Below are 20,123 nucleotides of genomic sequence, written 5' to 3'. Positions count from 1 at the left end.
CATATGATATCCATTACCGTCTTAAAGATAGCAATGTGTAAGATGGGACTTCAGAACTGCATCTACCTCTGATTTTTCTTTTCGTTTTAAGCTTTACTACTGTTTTATTTTGAGGGAAGGTTTAAACTCTATAGTTAGACATTATATCTGTATGGAACTACTTATTATTATGCAGAATAACCTACCTACCCTTCTCCTTTTCTTGAAGCTCAAAGTTGGATGTCTTCAGAACTGTGCATCTCTTGGCTATAAAGGACTTACTAAGAACAGACTTAAAACTAAAATTGAACATGAAGCGATTGTTGATTCCAGGAACTAGACTGTCATGCCCCTGTCGGAGCCTTAATCTGTGGGGGAAGATGAGCTGACAAAGATAGAGGGGGTAGTTCTGTTGGCTTTGGAGGAAACTGGGGAAAGACAGAGCCAGTCAGACCAAGGCATTTCAGGATTAAAACAGCTGGTAGACAGGGAGGGGCAAGATGATGATGAGACACAGAGCTCAGGAGATGAGCAAGGACCACCCGCTTCTGATCCTAGAGCACAAAGAGAAGAGAGAAGGCGAGAACAACACAGACTGAGATGGTTACGAGGGAGGAGAGTGCCCCGCTCCCTTCACAAGGCACAACGGGGACTGAGATGTAAGGAGATGCTGGTGAGAGGGGCATTTGTCAGGAACAACCGTTGAATTTGTGGAGCCTCGTGTGCATTTGCTGACGTCTGGAGATTACTGTGCTCTGTCTTGTGGGGCTTGCCTAGTTTGCCTGCTTCGCTGAACTTCTGGCTCTGGTTACTGTTTTGCTAACCTTCCTAACTGGACTTCTTGCCTTGGTTACTGCTTTGCAAACCTTGCTTATTGGACTACTCACAACCAGAGGCTGTTGAAGGTACGTGTGAGAGCTTTGCTCCAGGATTTGTAGTAAAGGTGGGGATGTTTGGGGGCAAAGTTGGAGCAATAGAGGGGAGTTAGATCTGTTCTCTGGCTGTGTTGCTTTCATGCCACGCCCCGGGTCATCACATAGATTTTGGAACTTTGCTGTCATATGTGAACTGGACAGATTCAGAATCTGAATCTTAAGGTTCATATTCACAACTTGGACATTACTCCTGAATGAACAGTGATGTTGTAAAACCATAGTACACATTCAGTAGTAAGTTGTATGGTTCAGTTGTTAAACCAGGCATGTCATTCATGGAGAATGATTTGCCATCATTAATACATGATTTGCCATCATTAATACATGATTTGCCATCATTAATACATGATTTGGATTTTTGCAGGCTCATAATCAGAAAGACTCCTGGTACCAATTTAGATTTCACCTATAATTTGATTATGCTTGTATATTTTAATCATGCTAGTTTTATTTTAATTCTCTTCAGTATTTTTATTTTGATGGAATTTGTGCTTTTCTATACAATGAATTTTATAAAGTTTTTAATAATGTGGCAAGCTATTCCGAGAGCTCAATTATAGAACGATCTATACAGTCTGAAAATAAATAAAGAATCAAACACAGAGCTATTGTTATTTACCTAGATTGTCCATGGTTACAGTAGCTGATTCACCACTCATGGGGAAAAGATTTAAAATATCTTGATGTTTTCCCTTGAATAAGAAGGTGTGACCAGAAAGATGTACTGGAACAATCTCATCCATTGTACCTACGCTGGTGAGGTGCCATTCAACAATTTCAGACTGACGAAACCCCAAAATATCTGTTCTATCTGACGCGTAGCCATTGAGTGCTAAAATAAAATTTAAAATGCGATTAGGAGTGCAATCTTAAGAATAGCTACTCAAAAAATGAATGTCAATAGTTAAATAGAAGCTGCTCAAAGTTAAATGTCTTTAGAATTAAAGACATAATAGTATTGCAAAAATAGCATATTTTCCATATTTATTTTTACTTTTATTATTCATTTAATCTGAATGATGTTGACTTAGCACAGAACAAAATAGTGGCTGAGCTTACTACTCACTGTACATAACATTGGACTTGTAAAATTTAGGGTCATCTTTCTTAACACTGGAGGAATTGCTGCAGTATTTCTTGATATTGTCTTCCAGGTACCAGCTCTTGTTTTCATCAAACACTGCAAAGACGGCATGCTGTTCCACATCAGCTTTTTTCTGCACAGTGAAAGGCAGAAAATAGATCTAGTTCAACTAACATTATGATACTCCATTTGACATGCATTTCCTTGTTTTAAAAAGCAGCAGTATAACAATATAATTTATAACATTCAAATGAAATAAAGCTGGAATGACCAACAAAAGGGGATTGTTTAGAAACAGATAAATAAAATAATTATTTGTATACAGAGATAGCCTGAGTATTATTATCCATGTCTTTGTAATGCTGAACCATATTATATGCAAGGCTTTCTTTCCCAAGGCAGATTGTTCAGATTGCATTTGAAGTAACAGATTATATGAAACCTCATTTGGGTTTAAGTGAACAGTTGGGAGGGCTGCTGGTGTATTGCTTTCCCTGTTGCCCACAGCATTCCTGCATCAGCTACTGGATTCCATTGCTGGGTTGGCAATAGGGTCCCCGAGGCTGTTGGTGCATGGCAACTTCAATATGCCATCTAGTGACACTGAATCAAGGGCAGGTCAGGAATTCATGGGCTCTATGTCAACTATGGACTTGCCCCAAATTATCAATAGCCCAACCATATTAGAAGCCACAAGTTAGTTCTGTTTTTTCTCTTAGAGCAGTTGAGATTGATCTGGCAATGGAGAACATTAACATCAGTACACTGTCATGACAGATTGCTCCCTGTTTACAGGGAGTCAAGGCCCAGTCAATCAGCCCATCCATGGGGATTTATAAATCCAGTGAGGTTTCAAAGAAAGCTTTGGGCTTTTTCTGAGTATCTGGGGGTGGTACAGCTTAGGCCTACATGGCTGCATGGAATGGGCAGGTGGCTGGAGCTTTGGATCATATTACTCCTATGTGGCCTCCTCCGGGGTGCTGATCCTGGGGTGCACCTTGGTTTAATAAGAAGCTCTAGGAGATGAAGCACTAGAAGAGACTCCTGAAGTGCTGTTGGAGGAAGATTCAGAGCATGACCAATAATATAAAAGCCTGTATTAGCAATTATTGCTTGGTGATAAGATTCCTTCGATTACCATTAAGCAATGTATTTTATCAGGATCTTGAAACTACACCTTCTCTGTAGAAGTGCCTGCCCCGTGGAATGAGGTTCCCCCTAAGATCCAGATGGCTCCTTATTCTGCTGTTGTTTGGAAGGGCCATGAAAATCTAGCTCTTTGTCCAGGTTTTTGTGAGGGAGAAGAATATCCCATTATAAATGCCATATTTTATCTTTATCTTTTAAATTTAAAAATTTATTACCAAGTCATGGTCTGGGGAGCCTGACAATTCATATTGAAAGTCCATGTTGAAAAGGAAGACAAAGCAATCCCAACCCCTGGGGTTCCCCAGTAAGTAGAGCTATAAGTTCCCCGTAGAGCCATACTGCCCCTGAATCTAAGTAATTTGTGTCAATCATTCTGCTCTCTCAATTGAAGCAGTTGACAATACCTGTACCCCCTTGCTGTCGAGTGCCTTGCGTTTACAAACCAGGAGTGGCCCAATCAGTCCTGAGGCAATATCTCTTGTCATATCCACAGCACTATGATATAACTTAGTAATGCACTGAGAATCCTTTGCTGTGGGTTCATCTGTATCAAGAACAGTCCATTTATATGTGTAGACATCTCCTGGTGCAACTGCTTTGCCCTGAGTTATATTCTCTAAAACATAAAGGCAAAAAAGATCATGTAAAGCATGGGTAAGGAACTGAAAATCTCTAGTTGCTGCTCAATTTTCTATAGAGAAACAACAGACTGAATGGTCAGTAATGAAGCATGTTCTCAGTTGTAGTTCCACAACACGTAGAGAATCATAGTTCTTTGCCATAAGCAAGTAAAGTAAAATTCCATGCAGACCAAAGAATGAAACAATTTTGATCTTGCTATTACCGTATTTTTTTGAGTATAAGACACACTTTTTTCCTCCCAAAAAGAGAGTGAAAATCTGGGTGCGTCTTATACTCCAAATGAAGCTCCATCCAGCTTCTCAAAGGGAGGTTTCAGAGGCTGAAAAAAGCATCAGAAACGAAGCTTCAGAAAAGAAGCCCCCAAACAGAGCTTCAGAGGCTTTTTTTCAGAAGCTCTGTTTTGGGGGCTTTCAGAGAAAACTCAGAAAGTTTTTTCTGAAATGGAGTTTCAGAAGTTTCAGAGGCAGAAAAAAAAGCAAAAAAAAAAGAAGCAAGGCATAGAGCTCACAACCAAGGAAACTGTCGCTAAAATTCACCTCTGGGGACAGCTGATTGGGGGTATTCTGGGAGGCTGATCCACCTGCCAATCAGCTTTTTTCTTATTTTCCTCCCCCAAAACTAAGGTGCGTCTTATACTCCGAAAAATATGGTATATTGTCCCCCTTTGGATTATTACATAACAACTTAGTTATTTAATAATTTTGTTTTCTATACCTATTTCTATGTCTCTGAATGTTATTTCTTTTTTAACATTTATATTTTGCACAAGGGATCACCCCTCATTTTATTTTCACAATGAAAATTATGAAAATAGGCTGAGCTACAAGATAGGGGTTCCTGATGATTCTTATTTCATTCTAAACTATATTCCGTTGCAATTTACAAACCAAGTTTATCCAATCAATTAGATTTTAGCAAAATATTATTAAGGGAACCATGGGTTAGCGTAGTGTATGAGCCCTGTTTATTAGTAGTAGCCAAAAGTCATCCAATGAGCTGCATTGTCTATTGATGTAATGGAATATGAGAAAGACCTTGGGTGATTAGCTCTAGAGATGCTGTTTTCAAGGAACAGTCAGATAAGAGAAAGCATAGCCTTAAGTGGATAATGGGTAGGACAAGAGACTCAGAAGACACCCTTCCTAGTTCCTTGGGCTATAAAAGAGATGTGGAGGGAATTGTATTTTCATACTTTCAAGAGTCTGTTAATATAGTTTTACAATAAAGTAGAATTAGCTCATCTTGTCAAATTTCCTGTCTGGTCTACTTAGTAAGGACAACTGGAGGCTCAGTTCTCATTCCATTCCAATACAATGCCAGTAAAAACAGTTCAAAATTAGAACCAGTTACAATAGCAATAGCATTCAGACTTATATATCACTTCACAGTGCTTTAGAGCCCTCTCTAAGTGGTTTACAGAGTCAGCACATTGTCCCCAACAATCTGGGTCCTCATTTTACCCATCTCGGAAGGATGGAAGGCTGAGTCAACCTAGAGCCTGATGAGATTCGAACTGACAAATTGCAGGTTGCCGGCAGTCAGCAGAAGTAGCTTGCAGTATTGCATTCTAACCACTGTGCCACCACTGCTCTTAGAGTGGTAGGTTTCTTCATTGGATGTATTCATGCCAGAGATAGTTGAACAAGGATTCCTGCTTTGAGCAGAGGTGGGGCTGCTCACCAGAATGATCCTACCTGTCTTTCTCATTCTTGGTACATTGCTTATAATTAATTGAAAAGTTCTTAAAATAGATTTCCATTTTCTTTTTATTATTTAAAATGGAGCCAACAATAAGACTTTTGCTGATCCTATTGGAAAGATGCACAAGTGATCAGAGGACAGCAGAGAAGGAAGGTAGAAATAATTTCTAACCAACCTTTGGAATCTGAAGGATAAATAGCTCCTTCTGCATCTTTTGAAACGGAAACTCCATGCACGTAAATGCTGTAGGGTCGAGTGGCCAAATTTTTGAATACAATCTGTTTAAAACAGAAATCCAATATATGTTTAGCATCACAATACTGCTGGCTTTTATACAAACTTTAGCTAGCATCATCTTCCTTTTTATATACATCCCCATTTTCTAATAGAACAATCAATCAATAAAATATAGTAAAAGCATGCAGCCTAACAATAGAATACACAGACAGGATTTTAAAAATGATTAATTTGAAAAACACTTTGGCTATCTTGTGAGTGGAATACCTATCTAGTATCTATTAAACAAACTGACTTTCTTTCAGACTTTCACACAAACTTTAAAAAAGTTAATATGGTTCTTAAACCTCCTAAAAAGTTGTGCTGCTTTAACAAATAATAGACAGGTACTACACTTACACAAGTTCTTCCAAATTGTTTTGGACATGAGTACAGACCTATTAAATACCAAAAAAATCTCTATGAATAATTAAAAATATATAACCCAAGATGAGTCAAGTTGCATCATGTTAAAGGGGGGTGAAACCCATAGTTTCAAAGAAAAACCCTAATGATGTCACAGTTCTTCTCCCAAGTTATTTATTTTATATCCAGAGGGAGGAGCTCTTGTATTTTTGGTTGGTATCAAACAGCAAAGCCAGTGGCTGGAGTGTACCAAGAAAAAAATTCTATTAGGATCATGCTTTGTTCTATTAGTAGGTTTTTAAAATAAAAAGCATATGTATACATATACGTATTTGTGTCATACACCCACACACCCACACACCCACACCCACCCCCACACACACACACAAAATCACTCTTTCCAAAAGAATGCTGATCTTAGGGTTTTTATGTGCTTAGTTGTAGGAAAATAAAGTAAAATTGCTACAAAATGTAGTGTAAAGCATTTCCTGTTTAATTAGGTTTTCACTATAAATACAAAGATGCTTGTAATGGTTAATTATATTGTAAATATATATAATTCAATATGTAATTCAAACTCAGTTAAAGCATCAACAATTTTAGATTTTATGTATGACATTTTCTTCCACAGTGTTTTGTCTGAACAAATATGATTGCATAGACAATATTATACATGAATACAGAATATGCTTCTCCTGCAAGCTCACAAAAGAAATACAAGAAAAGGAGGAAACAGAATACTATGGGAGAAATAGTATGAATGGTTAGAGGAGAGGTATAAAGGGCAAGGAAAGAGTAAATGAGGAAGATATAGGAGTTGAAAAGTAGTAACAAACAAGTGGAAATGGAACGGACATAGAATGTATGATTGATATTGAGTACATTGTTTTTTGTTTTTTTGAAAAAAATTTATTCAGATATTAAGTACATTGTTATCTTCATATATAAAAATCAATATTAGAATCATATGTATAAATGGTAAGTTGAAGTAAGGGAGAAAAATGGATTTGTAAGAAATGTTTACTGATGCGAAAATGTTGAAAAGAAGAAAATTGTTAAAAAAAAATTTTTGTTTTTTAAAAAAACTGCTTAATAAAAATTATTAATAAAAAAAAGAATATGCTTCTCCTGAAGAGCTTCAGCTTAGGGAAAACTGATGCAGAATTAAAATGATACTGGAAGTTCTTTAAACAAGAGAATTTACTTTATATTTTATATAAAAAGAACAACTGCAGTATATTACCAGTGCCTACAACAGGTATGTGTATAATCCAAAGCTCCCCAATACCTGCTAAAGCTTTTATGCTGTTCTCACAGCCCTTCCTTAAATTGGCAGAAATTGTAGTTCATGATAGAAAGAATTTTTTTTAAAAAAAAATGGAATTACTCATTTTGCTTTTATTAAATTAACTTAAATTTTGTATCCAGCTATCCTCCCGTTTCTTAGAGGGAGGCCCATATCTTGGGCCTTGGCTCAAAATAGGGTGCACATCCATACTTTTTCTTTGTAATGTAGCCATTATAAATCATAAGTGTAAATGATAACCTAAACGGCCTGCTCAACATCTAATTTTTTGGACCTTTTCCTCTCCCCATGGCCATTAATATCTCATTAGTCCTGAAGTTTTGTAGATTTTTATAAGATTATGTTGAAATATATCATTGCTTTCTTTTAATTTAGACAGTTGTTATTTGTTTTATACAGGCAGTTTATTGCACCATGCAACCATCCCTGTGACATTGTAAGTATCCAGACTTTATTTTGCCACAGATGATGCCAAATATCACTAGTGTAAAATACGTGCAAAATATCTACTCAAGATTTATTTATTTATTTATTTATTTATTTATTTACTTACTTACTTACTTATTTACTTATTTTTATTTGTTTGTTTGTTTGTTTGTTTGTTTGTTTATTGCCCTTGTTGTTTTTGCAAATAACTCAAGGCGGCAAACATACCTAACACACCATCTTCCTCCTATTTTCCCAACAACAACAACCCTGTGAGATAAGTTGGGCTGAGAAAGAGTGACTGGCCCACGATCACCCAGCTGGCTGTCATGGCTATGGTGGGTCTAGAACTCAGAGTCCCTCAGTTTCTAACCTGCTGCATTCACCGTTAGACCAAACTGGCTCTCAGAGTGACCAAACTGAATTTATAGTTGATCCTCACTTAATGATGGTAATTGAGACTGGCAATTCTGTTGCTAAGCAACAAAGTTGTAAAGATCAATGTCACCTGACCATGATGACTTATAAAGTACCATAATTCTGGTTGCTGTTGATAAGTGAATCCCACACAGTTGTTAAATGTGATATTGTGAAGATTGCCTTCCATCTGGCTTTTCCTTTGGCTTTGCATGTTGGAAGCCAGCAGTGAGGTCGCAAATGGAAATCATGGAATAATTCCTCATCAGAACTGTCAGCTGGCTACCAAGTGCTTGAATTGAATCACGTGACCATGAGGATACTGCAATGGCCACCACTATAAGGATGGTCCTAAGTCCCACTCATTCAGCAGTATCATAACTTCAAACAATTACTAATAAGGGGTCACTAAGTGAAGATCACCTGTACTTCATTTGAGGTGAATACTGAAACTCATTCACTTGAGTTTATTATTACTACCAAGAATAAAAGATGAATAATATATGCAGGATAAATAGATATTGGGCTACTGATGAATGCAGATAAACTAAAGGCTGTTACAGAGAAAGTATTCTGTCAGTGTAGAGCTCCACAAGAGACACATGGTTTAAATTACAGAAATTAAGTCTAGCTTTCATAGAAATCAACACGAACATTTTTTCATATCCAAGTTCCTTTACTTTTCATTGACAGTTGAATGTGACGAGCTTAGTCTTGATATCAGTTAAGATTATATATGTATTTTGGATAAGCAAAATATATTTAAAGCTAATCCTATTACTGTGTGCAAATGAAATAAAATGAGATTGTAATCTATTTACCTTCTACTTGCTCATGAATACTTACACTTATTGTGTCTCTGACTTCAGCCCTGATAACAGGGCCCAGAATTCCACGTTCTTTGGGCCAAGTGGCATAGGTCGGTTTACTGAAGCTGCTGTCTTTATATTGCCTGAAAACCGCCTTTTTATATTTCTTGCCAATAAAATTGGAAAAATTATCCAGATACAGAGCTTTATATCTTCTTTAGAATTGAGAAAAGAAAAAGAAACATTACTAAGATTTCTTATATAGAAATATCGAAAAAAAACCCCAAAACCCCAGAAGCTTGCATGAGTGGGTAAGTCAGTTTTTACAAATCTACATGATAAACAACTACCATACGTACAATAGTAAAAAACAAACAAACCCAGAAAAATTGTTTACATGGATTCCAAATAAGTACAGAATCAGGTGATGGACCTTAGACCCTCTAAATCCTATTGGATGATAGCATTTTCATTCCTGACTTTGGTCTGACACTTCTCTTATTATTAATAACCCTTGGCCGTTCTGACAGGGTTGATGGGTACTGAATTCCAACTTTATTGTTTTAATTGGCTACATCAACATCCTCTTCAGTTTCTTGTGATTTTTTTACATTTATGTCAACAAACTCAAAAATATGACACACTGGATAGTTAGTCCAGGACAAGGAAATTAGTTTCAAAACAAAAATGAAAAGAAGTGCTAAAGAATAGGATGCTTTAATCTTGGTCAAATGTTTTTCTTTTCTTTTCAGAATTGCTTCCCTCCCATTGTACAAGGTTTTAAAAACTGAAATAGTAGCAAGAGATTCTTTCTGTGACAATATCTTTTGGGAAATATTTGTGACAAAGAAATTTTAATTCCTAAACTTAAGAAGTGAATGAGATGACGATTTATTGGAAAGGAAATGGAACTATGACAGTACTGTGAATGAACTTGTACTATGAATTTTTCATTCTTTCATTCTGCCACTTTGTTTTCCCCGCATAATTGTATGAAAATAGAAAGATTAACTAAAAATGTAATATGATGTAATATGAAATGACTTCTACATACAGTGTAACAATAGACATTTATTTTATAGAATTAAGAAGCAAGAGAGAGGTTCATACTTTATAATTATGATGAGAATGTGTTTCACTTAATTGAAATGGTCTATAGCAGCAGTCCTCAACCTTTTGGGCACCAGGGTCCAGGTCCAAGTAAAGAAGTTTTTCCATGAACCAGAGGAGACATGGTTTCATGTGCTGCCTATATTGTGTGGATGGGGCTTCGCTTATTTGTATGGCCCAGTGTCTGGGATCTGCCACCAGGTCATGGACCTGCGGTTGGGGATCCCTGGTCTACAAGGCCTTAAGTAAAGGTAAAGGTTCCCCTCACACATATGTGCTAGTTGTTCTTGACTCTAGGGGGCAGTGCTCATCTCCATTTCAAAGCCAAAGAGCCAGCGCTGTCTGAAGACGTCTCCGTGGTCATGTGGCCGGCATGACTAAACACCAAAGGCACACGGAACCAGGGGTGAAATCTACTTACCTTCCCAACTGGCATGCATCACATGTGCGTGTGGACCTTCTGTGCATGCACAAACCCTTCTGAGCATGCACAGAGGGTAAAAAACAGGTTACTTCCTGCGACCAGGCAGGTGGGCAGAGCCTCACACCGCCATTGCTACCGGTTCTCCAAACCACCGGCCGCCATCGCTACTGATTCGGCCAAACCAGTCTGAACTGGGAGCATTTCACCCCTGCACAGAACGCTGTTATCTTCCCACCAAAGGTGATCCCTGTTTTTCTACTTGCATTTTTTACGTGCTTTCGAACTGCTAGGCTGGCAGAAGCTGGGACAAGTAATGGGAGCTCACCCTGTTACGCAGCACTAGGGATTCGAATTGCTGAACTGCCGACCTTTCGATCAACAAGCTCAGCGTCTTAGCCACTGAGCCACTGGATCCCTTAGTTTGTGACAAATAAAAAACAAAACAAGGCCTTAGTTTGTGATAAGTCCTATGATTTTTTATGGCATCATTTCATCCATTTAATCACATTCAGTCAAGTTACCTGTCAACACTGCTAGGAATTTCTGGAGCATAATCCCAGGTGATTTCTTCTGCAGCAATGAAATAGTCCCAGTTATTAATCATCCTCTGTTCTCTAAAGGATAACCTTCGTGTTAAAGTGTCTGGCTTTCCACAGTCTTTGATATTTAGATAACCATACATTCCAGCTAAATTAATAAGTAGATGAGACAAGGATAATAAAACATATTAACAGTTATGGTACACGCATATCTACTTGCTCTTCATGTTGCCTTTCAGACTGTTCAGATTAAAAATAAATATTTCCCATGTTATATTAAAAATGTATGTTTCCATGAAGCAACAAGAATTTTTTTCTCTTAAATCCACAAAAAGAAATCTATGAATCATACATAATTCTTATACATTTAAACAAATTGTACATGTGGAATTACAGAACTACATTCCAAACTACTTCTGACAGCTTAATTTTGTGTTAGACCCTTTCAGTGTCCTGAAGTATGCTCACAAAAGAAGTATCCTCCAGCTAAAAGTAATTGCATATAAACCAGGCCTTGTGTTACAATAGGTATACAGTAGGTATAATTTATTCTTGAGATATGGAAAAAAGTAGAAGATAATGCAGACACTCTTAATCTGTTCCATCTAATGTATTACATTCTAACTCCCTTCATCTCAACTCATCTACAACTGGAGGTCATAAGTTAATAGTCAATAGGTCAAGCATGTATTCTCTGGTGCCACATCTCCCTTTGGAACATGTCCCCCCCAAGATCTGAATGACCAGGTATACCCTGAAGAACAGACTCTGGGCTAGTATATTTTGTAAATCTGTTTTAGTTATGTACTATGGGAATCATTTGCTTCCTATGGTGTTTTATTGATATTTATTTTATGCTATGTTCTATTAGCCACCATAAGTCTTTTGGACAGTGGGTTAAATGTGAAGAAATAAATTGATAAATAAGTAAATAAAAGCCATCATACAGTGTCTCTAACATGTTCTTTTGTATAATCAAAATGATCATAATAAATAGGTATTTCTAGCATATATATTTGGAAACTGGTTTCAGAAAATTGGTTGGAGCCAAGAAAAAGAGATAGGCAAGTCTAAATGAAAAGAATAATCAAAGTAAGTATAGTGAATGTGATTAGTCTTTCTATATTTATTCATTTTTCTCCTAGCATCATCCTAGAACAAAAATAAACCAATATAGTCCACAACCATAGCTTTAGGGGGCTATGAAATGCTGGAGTTACAGATTCTAGGCATGTAGGACTTATGTATGGCAACTGTCATACAGAACATGTTATAGATCCTGTTGTTCTGGAATCATTTTGCAAATGGTACCTCACATTCATGCTACTGTCTCTGGGATATGATAATTTTGTATGAGTTCTATTCAAGAGAATGAACTTTTAATTGTAATTGTACAGCTTGCCTGCTAATAAAGATAACCTTGCCTTGTAGATGCTTTGCAACCAGAGAAGATATTAGCCATTTTCCTGTCCTGCTCACTGACATGTTGGCTGTTACTGAGGCACCTCCAACAAGGTTGATGGTTGACACTTTGTAATGGTTTTCTTCCAAAGTTTGTCCATTGAAGTGGACAGAGAAGATCTCAGGAGTGGAACTCATTCCTATCAAATGCCAACTAATATGATCGAAAGCACAAGCCTGAACATCTGGAAGAAAAGAGCAGCTGCTGTAGTTGTCATAGAAGTGACTATAATTTCATTCTAATCAATAATATGGAAGAGAACCTACCAGGCAATGTTCCATTAGCAAACCCATTAATTGTGTATTGGAGGGAGGGCTTTTTGTACCAGTTCTTGCTTTCATCAAACACAGCAAACATCAGCACATATTCTCTGTTGAAGAGTTTCTGTGTACCATCTGCATTCAGGCTTCCTAAAAAGAAAAAAACAGGACATTGACAAGATGGAATAAATTATCAAATACTACAATAACTTTTCAAATAGCAAATCTATTTTAAATTGTCAGCCTCTAGTGCAACAAAACCTTTCACTATGCCACCTAATTCTTAAGGGAATTGAAGATCAACATAGATTAAGGATAAGTGGAAGGTTACAGAGATTACCTATTAAAAGATTATCTATTACAAGATTACCTATTACAAAGGTGGGCAACCTTGGCTAGCAGACTATGGAGCCCCTCACCCCTTATTTCTTGTCCCAGAGCTCCTAAGACTATACTGCAAAAATTCAGCAAACTGTCTTGTGCTTTAAACAAATAATTATCACACCTGAAAGACGAACGTTGAATTTACATTGAACTAAAGGGCAAAGGGTATTGTCTGTTGCAGATGCCATATAACTTCAAATCCCAAATAAGGAAGCGCTAGCCATAGCACCATGAATATGAATTGTTTATTATGAGGAATCCCTGGGCTTCATTGCCACCAAGATAGAAAAATGTAAAGGCAGGAACCAGTGTCTTCCTGATGAAGTAAAACCCTTTAAGGCAGGGGTAGCCAAGCTGTCTCAGGAATTCTGCGAGTTGAAGTCCACAGGTTGTAAAAGGGCCACATTTGCCCACCCCTGCTTTAAGGTGTTGAAATTATTGCGACTATTGCATGTGTGAAATCTCAATGGCTTAGATGAACTCTGAAGCAGTGGTGAAATCCAAATTTTTTTCCACCGGTTCTATGGGCATGGCTTGGTGGGCGTGGCAGAGGAAGGATACTGCAAAATCTCCATTCCCACCCCACTCTGGGACCAGCCAGAGGTGGTATTTGCTGGTTCTCCGAACTACTCAAAATTTCCGCTACTGGTTCTCCAGAACCTGCTGGATTTCATCCCTGCTCTGAAGAGTTCATTCAAGCACAGATTTTGCAGTAGTAACATTGGTTTGCCAATAGAGAAGAAGTTTATACAATTTAATATAAAAATACATGTTTTGGGGCCTGAAAAAGACAATCTGTATATTGTCAGAACCATTCTCTCCTTTTCAGCTGCTCAGAAACCATCCCTATCCATCTTTGATAGCAGATACAGAGTCTGGTAACATTATAGCTTTATTGAGGTTTAAGTTCTTGAGTTGTGTGAAGTGAGTTGCACACTTAATTCTGAAGGTGGTACTAGGCTGCATGCCAGCATTGTTGCCATGCATTTATATGATTCTTCCTGCCATCTCTAATTACAGAGACCTTCTTGGATACAACATAAGCTTTTGAAAGCTAAGTAGCAGAAATTCCTATTTTGTAATAGCCTTCATAATTCTGCTCTGATCTTTATCAAAACAAAACTCCTGTGAAACATAAACATTAAACAGATAGAAATACAAAAATGAACAGAAAGATAGCATATTACAGATTAATCCCAGCAATGATTAACCCTTGAACAGGCTGCAGCTTCTTTAACACATTTTGTTACCTTCTTTACATATCAGCAAAGCACCAATGAGACCAGAATTAAAGTCTCGCACCATGTTTACATGTGAGTAGTAGGCATAAGTGAGACAGGGGGGATCAGCTTCTTTTGGCCCAATTTCTGCAGTGATATTCCACACATATTTGAATGACTGGCCTGGAGGCACAGCATCATCCAGTTTTTCCATATCTGATGTCCCATCAGAGTATGAAGAACCTACAATGATAAAGGAAAGAGGTTACCATTATTCATTACCAACAATCATCATCATCTTTTAATGACCCCATAATTCCTTGCGGGGTGGAGTCTGAGTGATTACTGGCTGGACGCCCTTCCTGTCACCAATGCGGAGTTATATTCAGCAGATATATTCTCATTGTGTCCAGAGAAAGAAATATCTGCCTCTACCTAGGATCAAACTCACAGCATCCTGATTGTGAGGCGAGAGCTCCACCTCTAGGCCAGTGCACCACTCATTCATTACCAACAATACCATTGTAAATAAATGCATATATATATGCATGTGAGTCGGCATGCACACACTTGCTAATTCTATTACAGATCTGGTTGCAAACTGGGTCCTTCTTTGATTCTCCACATATGATAAAAAAGAGATCTTAATCCATATTTCAGTTCTCCTATACCTCACTGCTTCTTTTTTTTTTTTGCTACTCAGGAATTGTACAGTCCAAGAGCTATTTCATTTGGCTCCACTTCTATTCTTCAATCCCTTCAAACTATTTTAAATAATTTTATTTAATTTTATTGAAACATTTAAAATATTTAATTATAAATATTTGTACTTAATATAAAGATAAAATGTTTAAAACTATTTAATATTGATATTTAATAGTCAAGCTTTAGGATTATCCTGACTCCTGCAAGCCCAAAAGAGACATAAAATATTCTGGGCTGATTTAGTGACTCTCCTTCAGCTGATCAATGAGACTGCAAAAATATAATTCCTTGGTGTCCTGAATCATTTTATATAAAAAATAAATAAGTTGTTGGCATCTCCTTCCATGTTTACGGTACATGTTGAATATTTTGGTTTGATTTTGTGTGTTTGAGATGGCAGAACAAACCTGAAGTTTTTTAAATGAGGCAAAACTGACTGAAAGTGGAAGTGGACTGGTCAAAGAGATGCTGCCTAGGGAATGGTCAGATAAGAGACAGCAACCCACAGTTGCAGCATCCCTTAACCCCAATTCCAAAGATCATACTTAAATTCCATTAGACAACTTGACGGAGAGCCAACCGAGTTGCAAGAGGATCAAAAGAAATGATCTGGATCTGGGAAACTCAAAGTTGCTTTTCCTATCATAAGTGGGAACTGGAATACCCAATTTTGCTGTAATAGCTTCACCTCGACCAGGGGTGTCAAACTCGCATCGTCACAGCATTGTCACATGACGTATTGTGACTTTTTTCCCGTTTGCTAAACCCGGCATGGGTGTAGCCAGTGCATCTAGTCTGCAGGTAGAGAGTTTGACAACTCTGACCTAGACTGATGCTAAAAGGCTCATAACCCCGCCCCCCCAAAAAAATTCAAGGATACAGCTCTGCTAAGGTACATTTTTTGCAAGTATTAACAAACCCCTGAATAATGAAGAAAACTATCCACAGGTAGTCCTTGACTTATAATAGTTAATTTAGTGACCGTTCGAAGTTACAACATCACTGAAAAAAGTGACGTATGAACGTTTTTCGCACTTGTGACCGTTGCAGCATCCCCATGGTCACATAATCAAATTTTGAATGCTCGGCAACTGGTTCATATTCATGACGGTTGCATGTCCCAGGATCATGTGATCACCTTTTGCAATCTTCTGACAAAGTCAATGGGGAAGCCAAATTCACCTAACAACCATATCACTAACTTAACGACTGCATTCACTTAACAACTTTGGCAAGAAAGATCATAAAATGGGGCAAAATTCATTTAACAACTCTCTCACTTAGCAACAGAAATGTTGGGCTCCATTGTGATTGAGGCTTCCAACCATCTATAAAGTAGTGCCTCTTATGCCTCTTATTTAATAACACCCTCAGAACCATTTAGGTCTCTGCTTCTGTCCTTGCCAGCTCTTGCCCACAGGCACAATCCTACCCATGTTTATTTAGAATTTAGCTGCATTTTTTAAATCTACCAAACATAAAAAAAATGATCTGAATCAGAGGTGGGTTTCAGCAGGTTCTGACCAGTTCTGGAGAACCGGTAGCGGAAATTTTGAGTAGTTCGGAGAACCGGTAGTAAAAACTCTGACTGGCCCCGCCCCCATCTATTCTCTGCCTCCCAAGTCCCAGCTGATTGGGAGGAAATGGGGATTTTGCAGCATCCTTGTCCTGGATTCAAGAGGGAATGGAGATTTTACAGTATCCTTCCCCTGCCACACCCACCAAGCCATGTCCACCAAGTCACGCCACGCTCACCAAGCCATGCCCACAGAACCGGTAGTAAAAACTTTTGAAACCCACCACTGATCCGGATATTCAGACAATATTATGGCAGTGTTTACCTTCTGACCATTTGTTGTACACAGCACTCTGCGGGTGAATGCTCACAGACTGAGTAGCAAAATTCTTGAAATAAATTATGAGGATGTCTCCCACTTCGCCACGTAGTGTTGGCCCTAGGAGCCCTGCTCAAAGCACATTAATAAATGATTTTTAAAGAGAATAATTACATATAAAAATGTTTCTTGAAAGAATATTTGTTTTTGTTTTTCTTCTGGCTTGAACATAAACTGCAGCAAAGGTACAGAAAGGGAAAAGACAGAAGCTTTCCTATAAAATTAATTAGCTGTGCTTTAATAGCTAATAAATACATTCTTCTGAGCAGAGGTTTATTTATTTTGTTCTCTATCTATCCATCCCTATCTCTCACCCATCCACCCACCACCCATCCTTGGAGAAGGTCATCATGGCATTTAAATTCCAAAATAATCTACCTGACAAATTATACTCAGGCAATGAGATAGTGGCTTAGCATTTCATTGGCCTATATATGCATGAATGGGGAAATGGAACAGCCACACAGAGAATGTGGCTGGGTGAGTAGACACAAGACTTTAACTTGCTTCATTTGACCTCTGCTTTAGCTATACAGGTAGTCCTTGACTTACAACATTTTGTTTAGTGACCGTTCAAAGTTACAATGGCATGAAAAAAGTGACTTGTGACCATTTTTCACACTTAAGACCATTGCAGTATCCCCGTGGTCATGTGATCAATATTTGTAGTCATGGCAACTGGTTCGTGTTTATGACAGTTGCAGGGTCCTGGGGTCATGTGCACAGCATTTACAACCATCTGACAAGCAAAGTCAATGCGGAAGCCAGATTCACTTAACAACCATGCTACTAATTTAACAACTGCAATGATTAACTGAACAAGTGTGGCTAGAAAGGACATAAAATGGGGCCAAACTCACTTAAAAAATGTCTCACTTAACAACATAAATTTTGAGCTCAGTTGTGCTCATAAGTCAAGGTCTACCTGTATCTGTGACCAATTTCATAAATAAATTCCATGTATTTGTTCAGACAATACAGATATCAAAACTGAAGAGATTTAATGTCCAGAAGACATTAGCTACTAGATCAGGGGTGTCAAACTTAAGGCCCGCGGGCCAGATCCGGCCTGCAGGGTGCTTAGATCTGGCCCGCGGGGCTGCCCTGGAAACAGCAAAGGACCGGCCTGCTTTGCCTCTGCCAGCCCTCCTGGGCTCCATTTTTTTTGACAGACAGCTGCAGGACATCACACTGGCCACGCCCACCCTGACCACGCCCACCCCAGCCACACCCATTCATCCTCCTGAGGTCAGACACAACCCTGATGCGGCCCTCAATGAAATTGAGTTTGACACTCCTGTACTAAATCATAGTAAGCTTTTGAAATCTCAGCTAAACCCAATGTTGCAACCACTGCAACACCCACAAGCAGGATAGGGTTCCCATCCAACATTATAGGTTTATGAACATAGAATGATACTTCAAACTTTGTCGGTCTGTCCATCTATTTCAGCTTTGTTAGCTGTATTGCTGAGAAGTATGATGGTTAAGATCAGGAGTGTTAAAGAAACTGAAGGCTTTACTTTAGTGCCTCAGTAACAGCTTTGACTACTAATTGCATGAAGGTGAAAAATCAATTTGTAACAGACAACAGTAAGTGTCAATTTTGTTGTACAATGGATGAAACAATTGACCATTTGATCAGTAGCGGCAGCAACATTTCACAAACTGAATAGAAGCATTGCCAGAATTATCCATTGGAAATGTTGCCAGAGGTTTGGATTTAAATGTAGTAAAAACTACTGGGACAATCAAGTTGAGAAGGATTTGGAAAATGAGTAGATTAAGATCTTATGGACTTTAAAATCCAAACAGATAGGCATCTTGTTCATAGTGTGCCTGATATAGCAGTTATTGAAAAGAAGGAAGTCTTTTAATGTTGCTTTGTTCTATTCCAGATGATGCTAGAATTGAGAGAAAACAGCTGGAAAAAATGACAAAATATCAGGACTAGCAGATTGAAATTGAACTCTTTGGAAAAAGAAATCCAATGTTATATCAATTGTGATTGGAGCTCTTGGAGCAATACCTAAAGAACTTCCTTGATATCTGGAAATTTGAATTTATCAGATTTGAACATTTTAATTTTACAAAAATAAAAAAATCCTACTTGGAACTGCCTATATTCTTAGATGTTATCTTAATAATTGATAGGTCCTTGGTTGGGACTTCGATTATTAAGTTTCCATCTTTCTCTGAGTGTGACTCTAATTGTAGAGTCTAATTACCCATATCATAAAATACAATAAATGAATGAATAAATAAATGAATGAATGAATATCTGAAATGTAATGAAGTATATTTGTGAGGAAGAGGTGGAACTGGGTCACTTTTTAACTTTCTTTTTTGTATTATTTGTAGATTGTCTTTTGCATTTATCCCAAGTGCTAGTGGCGGTTATTTCCTGCCAATCAAGAGTAGAATCAGAAAAATAAGACTTTTAAGCATATATTCTCTCTGCTTATTTGGGAATGGTGGTTTTCAAGAATCTATATATTGAGATCTCCTTCAACATCAACCTTACTCAATACCGCTAGGAATTGGATAAACTTGGGATGGTTTACAATTGCAGTTCATTTAGGTTCATAATTATAGGTACACTATACATTGAATATAGTCTGAAAATATTGCCTTTACCTGCAAGCTCATCTCTTGGCTTTTCTTGTTTGAAATCTACTTCATATTCTCTATAGACAATTTTTTTAAATGAAAGATCTGACTCTGATAATCTGAAACCATACAAAATAATTTAATAAAATAATATGTTCCAACTCTTTGGCTGAAAATTCACTATGCAAGTTAAGTACATTCCCATACATTATCAATGTTTCTATAATTGCCCTTAACCCTATGCAGTGAATGAACAAGAAATACCATAAGGGAGTTTTTCACTGACAAGAGGAAATACTTGGGGAGAAAGGAAATGTAAATATCTGGACTTTCAATAATACCTTGACATTAATCTACATCATGCCATCCACTTACACATTATCTCTAAACACTAGTTTGCATTCTGGCAACACTTTATACTTTA

The 20,123-nt window shown here is 37.6% G+C and overlaps 1 protein-coding gene across 1 annotated transcript in view; it reads right to left on the bottom strand.

Annotated features, from left to right (window-relative positions):
* The window catches only part of F5 (coagulation factor V), a 40,436-nt gene that overhangs the window by 18,975 nt on the left and 1,338 nt on the right, over positions 1-20,123 (bottom strand). The window contains exons 2-12 of the mRNA XM_034411951.3: positions 19,727-19,818; positions 17,036-17,158; positions 14,520-14,732; positions 12,892-13,035; positions 12,588-12,809; positions 11,146-11,311; positions 9,128-9,305; positions 5,666-5,768; positions 3,552-3,763; positions 1,981-2,131; positions 1,534-1,746 (exon numbers count right to left, since the gene is read on the bottom strand). Coding sequence (XP_034267842.2) covers positions 1,534-1,746; positions 1,981-2,131; positions 3,552-3,763; positions 5,666-5,768; positions 9,128-9,305; positions 11,146-11,311; positions 12,588-12,809; positions 12,892-13,035; positions 14,520-14,732; positions 17,036-17,158; positions 19,727-19,818 — 1,817 coding nt within the window. The remainder of the gene's footprint in view (positions 1-1,533; positions 1,747-1,980; positions 2,132-3,551; positions 3,764-5,665; positions 5,769-9,127; positions 9,306-11,145; positions 11,312-12,587; positions 12,810-12,891; positions 13,036-14,519; positions 14,733-17,035; positions 17,159-19,726; positions 19,819-20,123) is intronic.

The sequence above is a fragment of the Pantherophis guttatus genome, chromosome 5 (assembly GCF_059756535.1).
Source record: "Pantherophis guttatus breed Tessera chromosome 5, ASM5975653v1, whole genome shotgun sequence".
Lineage (NCBI taxonomy): Eukaryota > Metazoa > Chordata > Lepidosauria > Squamata > Colubridae > Pantherophis > Pantherophis guttatus.
Note: the sequence above shows the minus strand (reverse complement) of the source record. Positions and strands in the feature narration are given on the sequence as shown.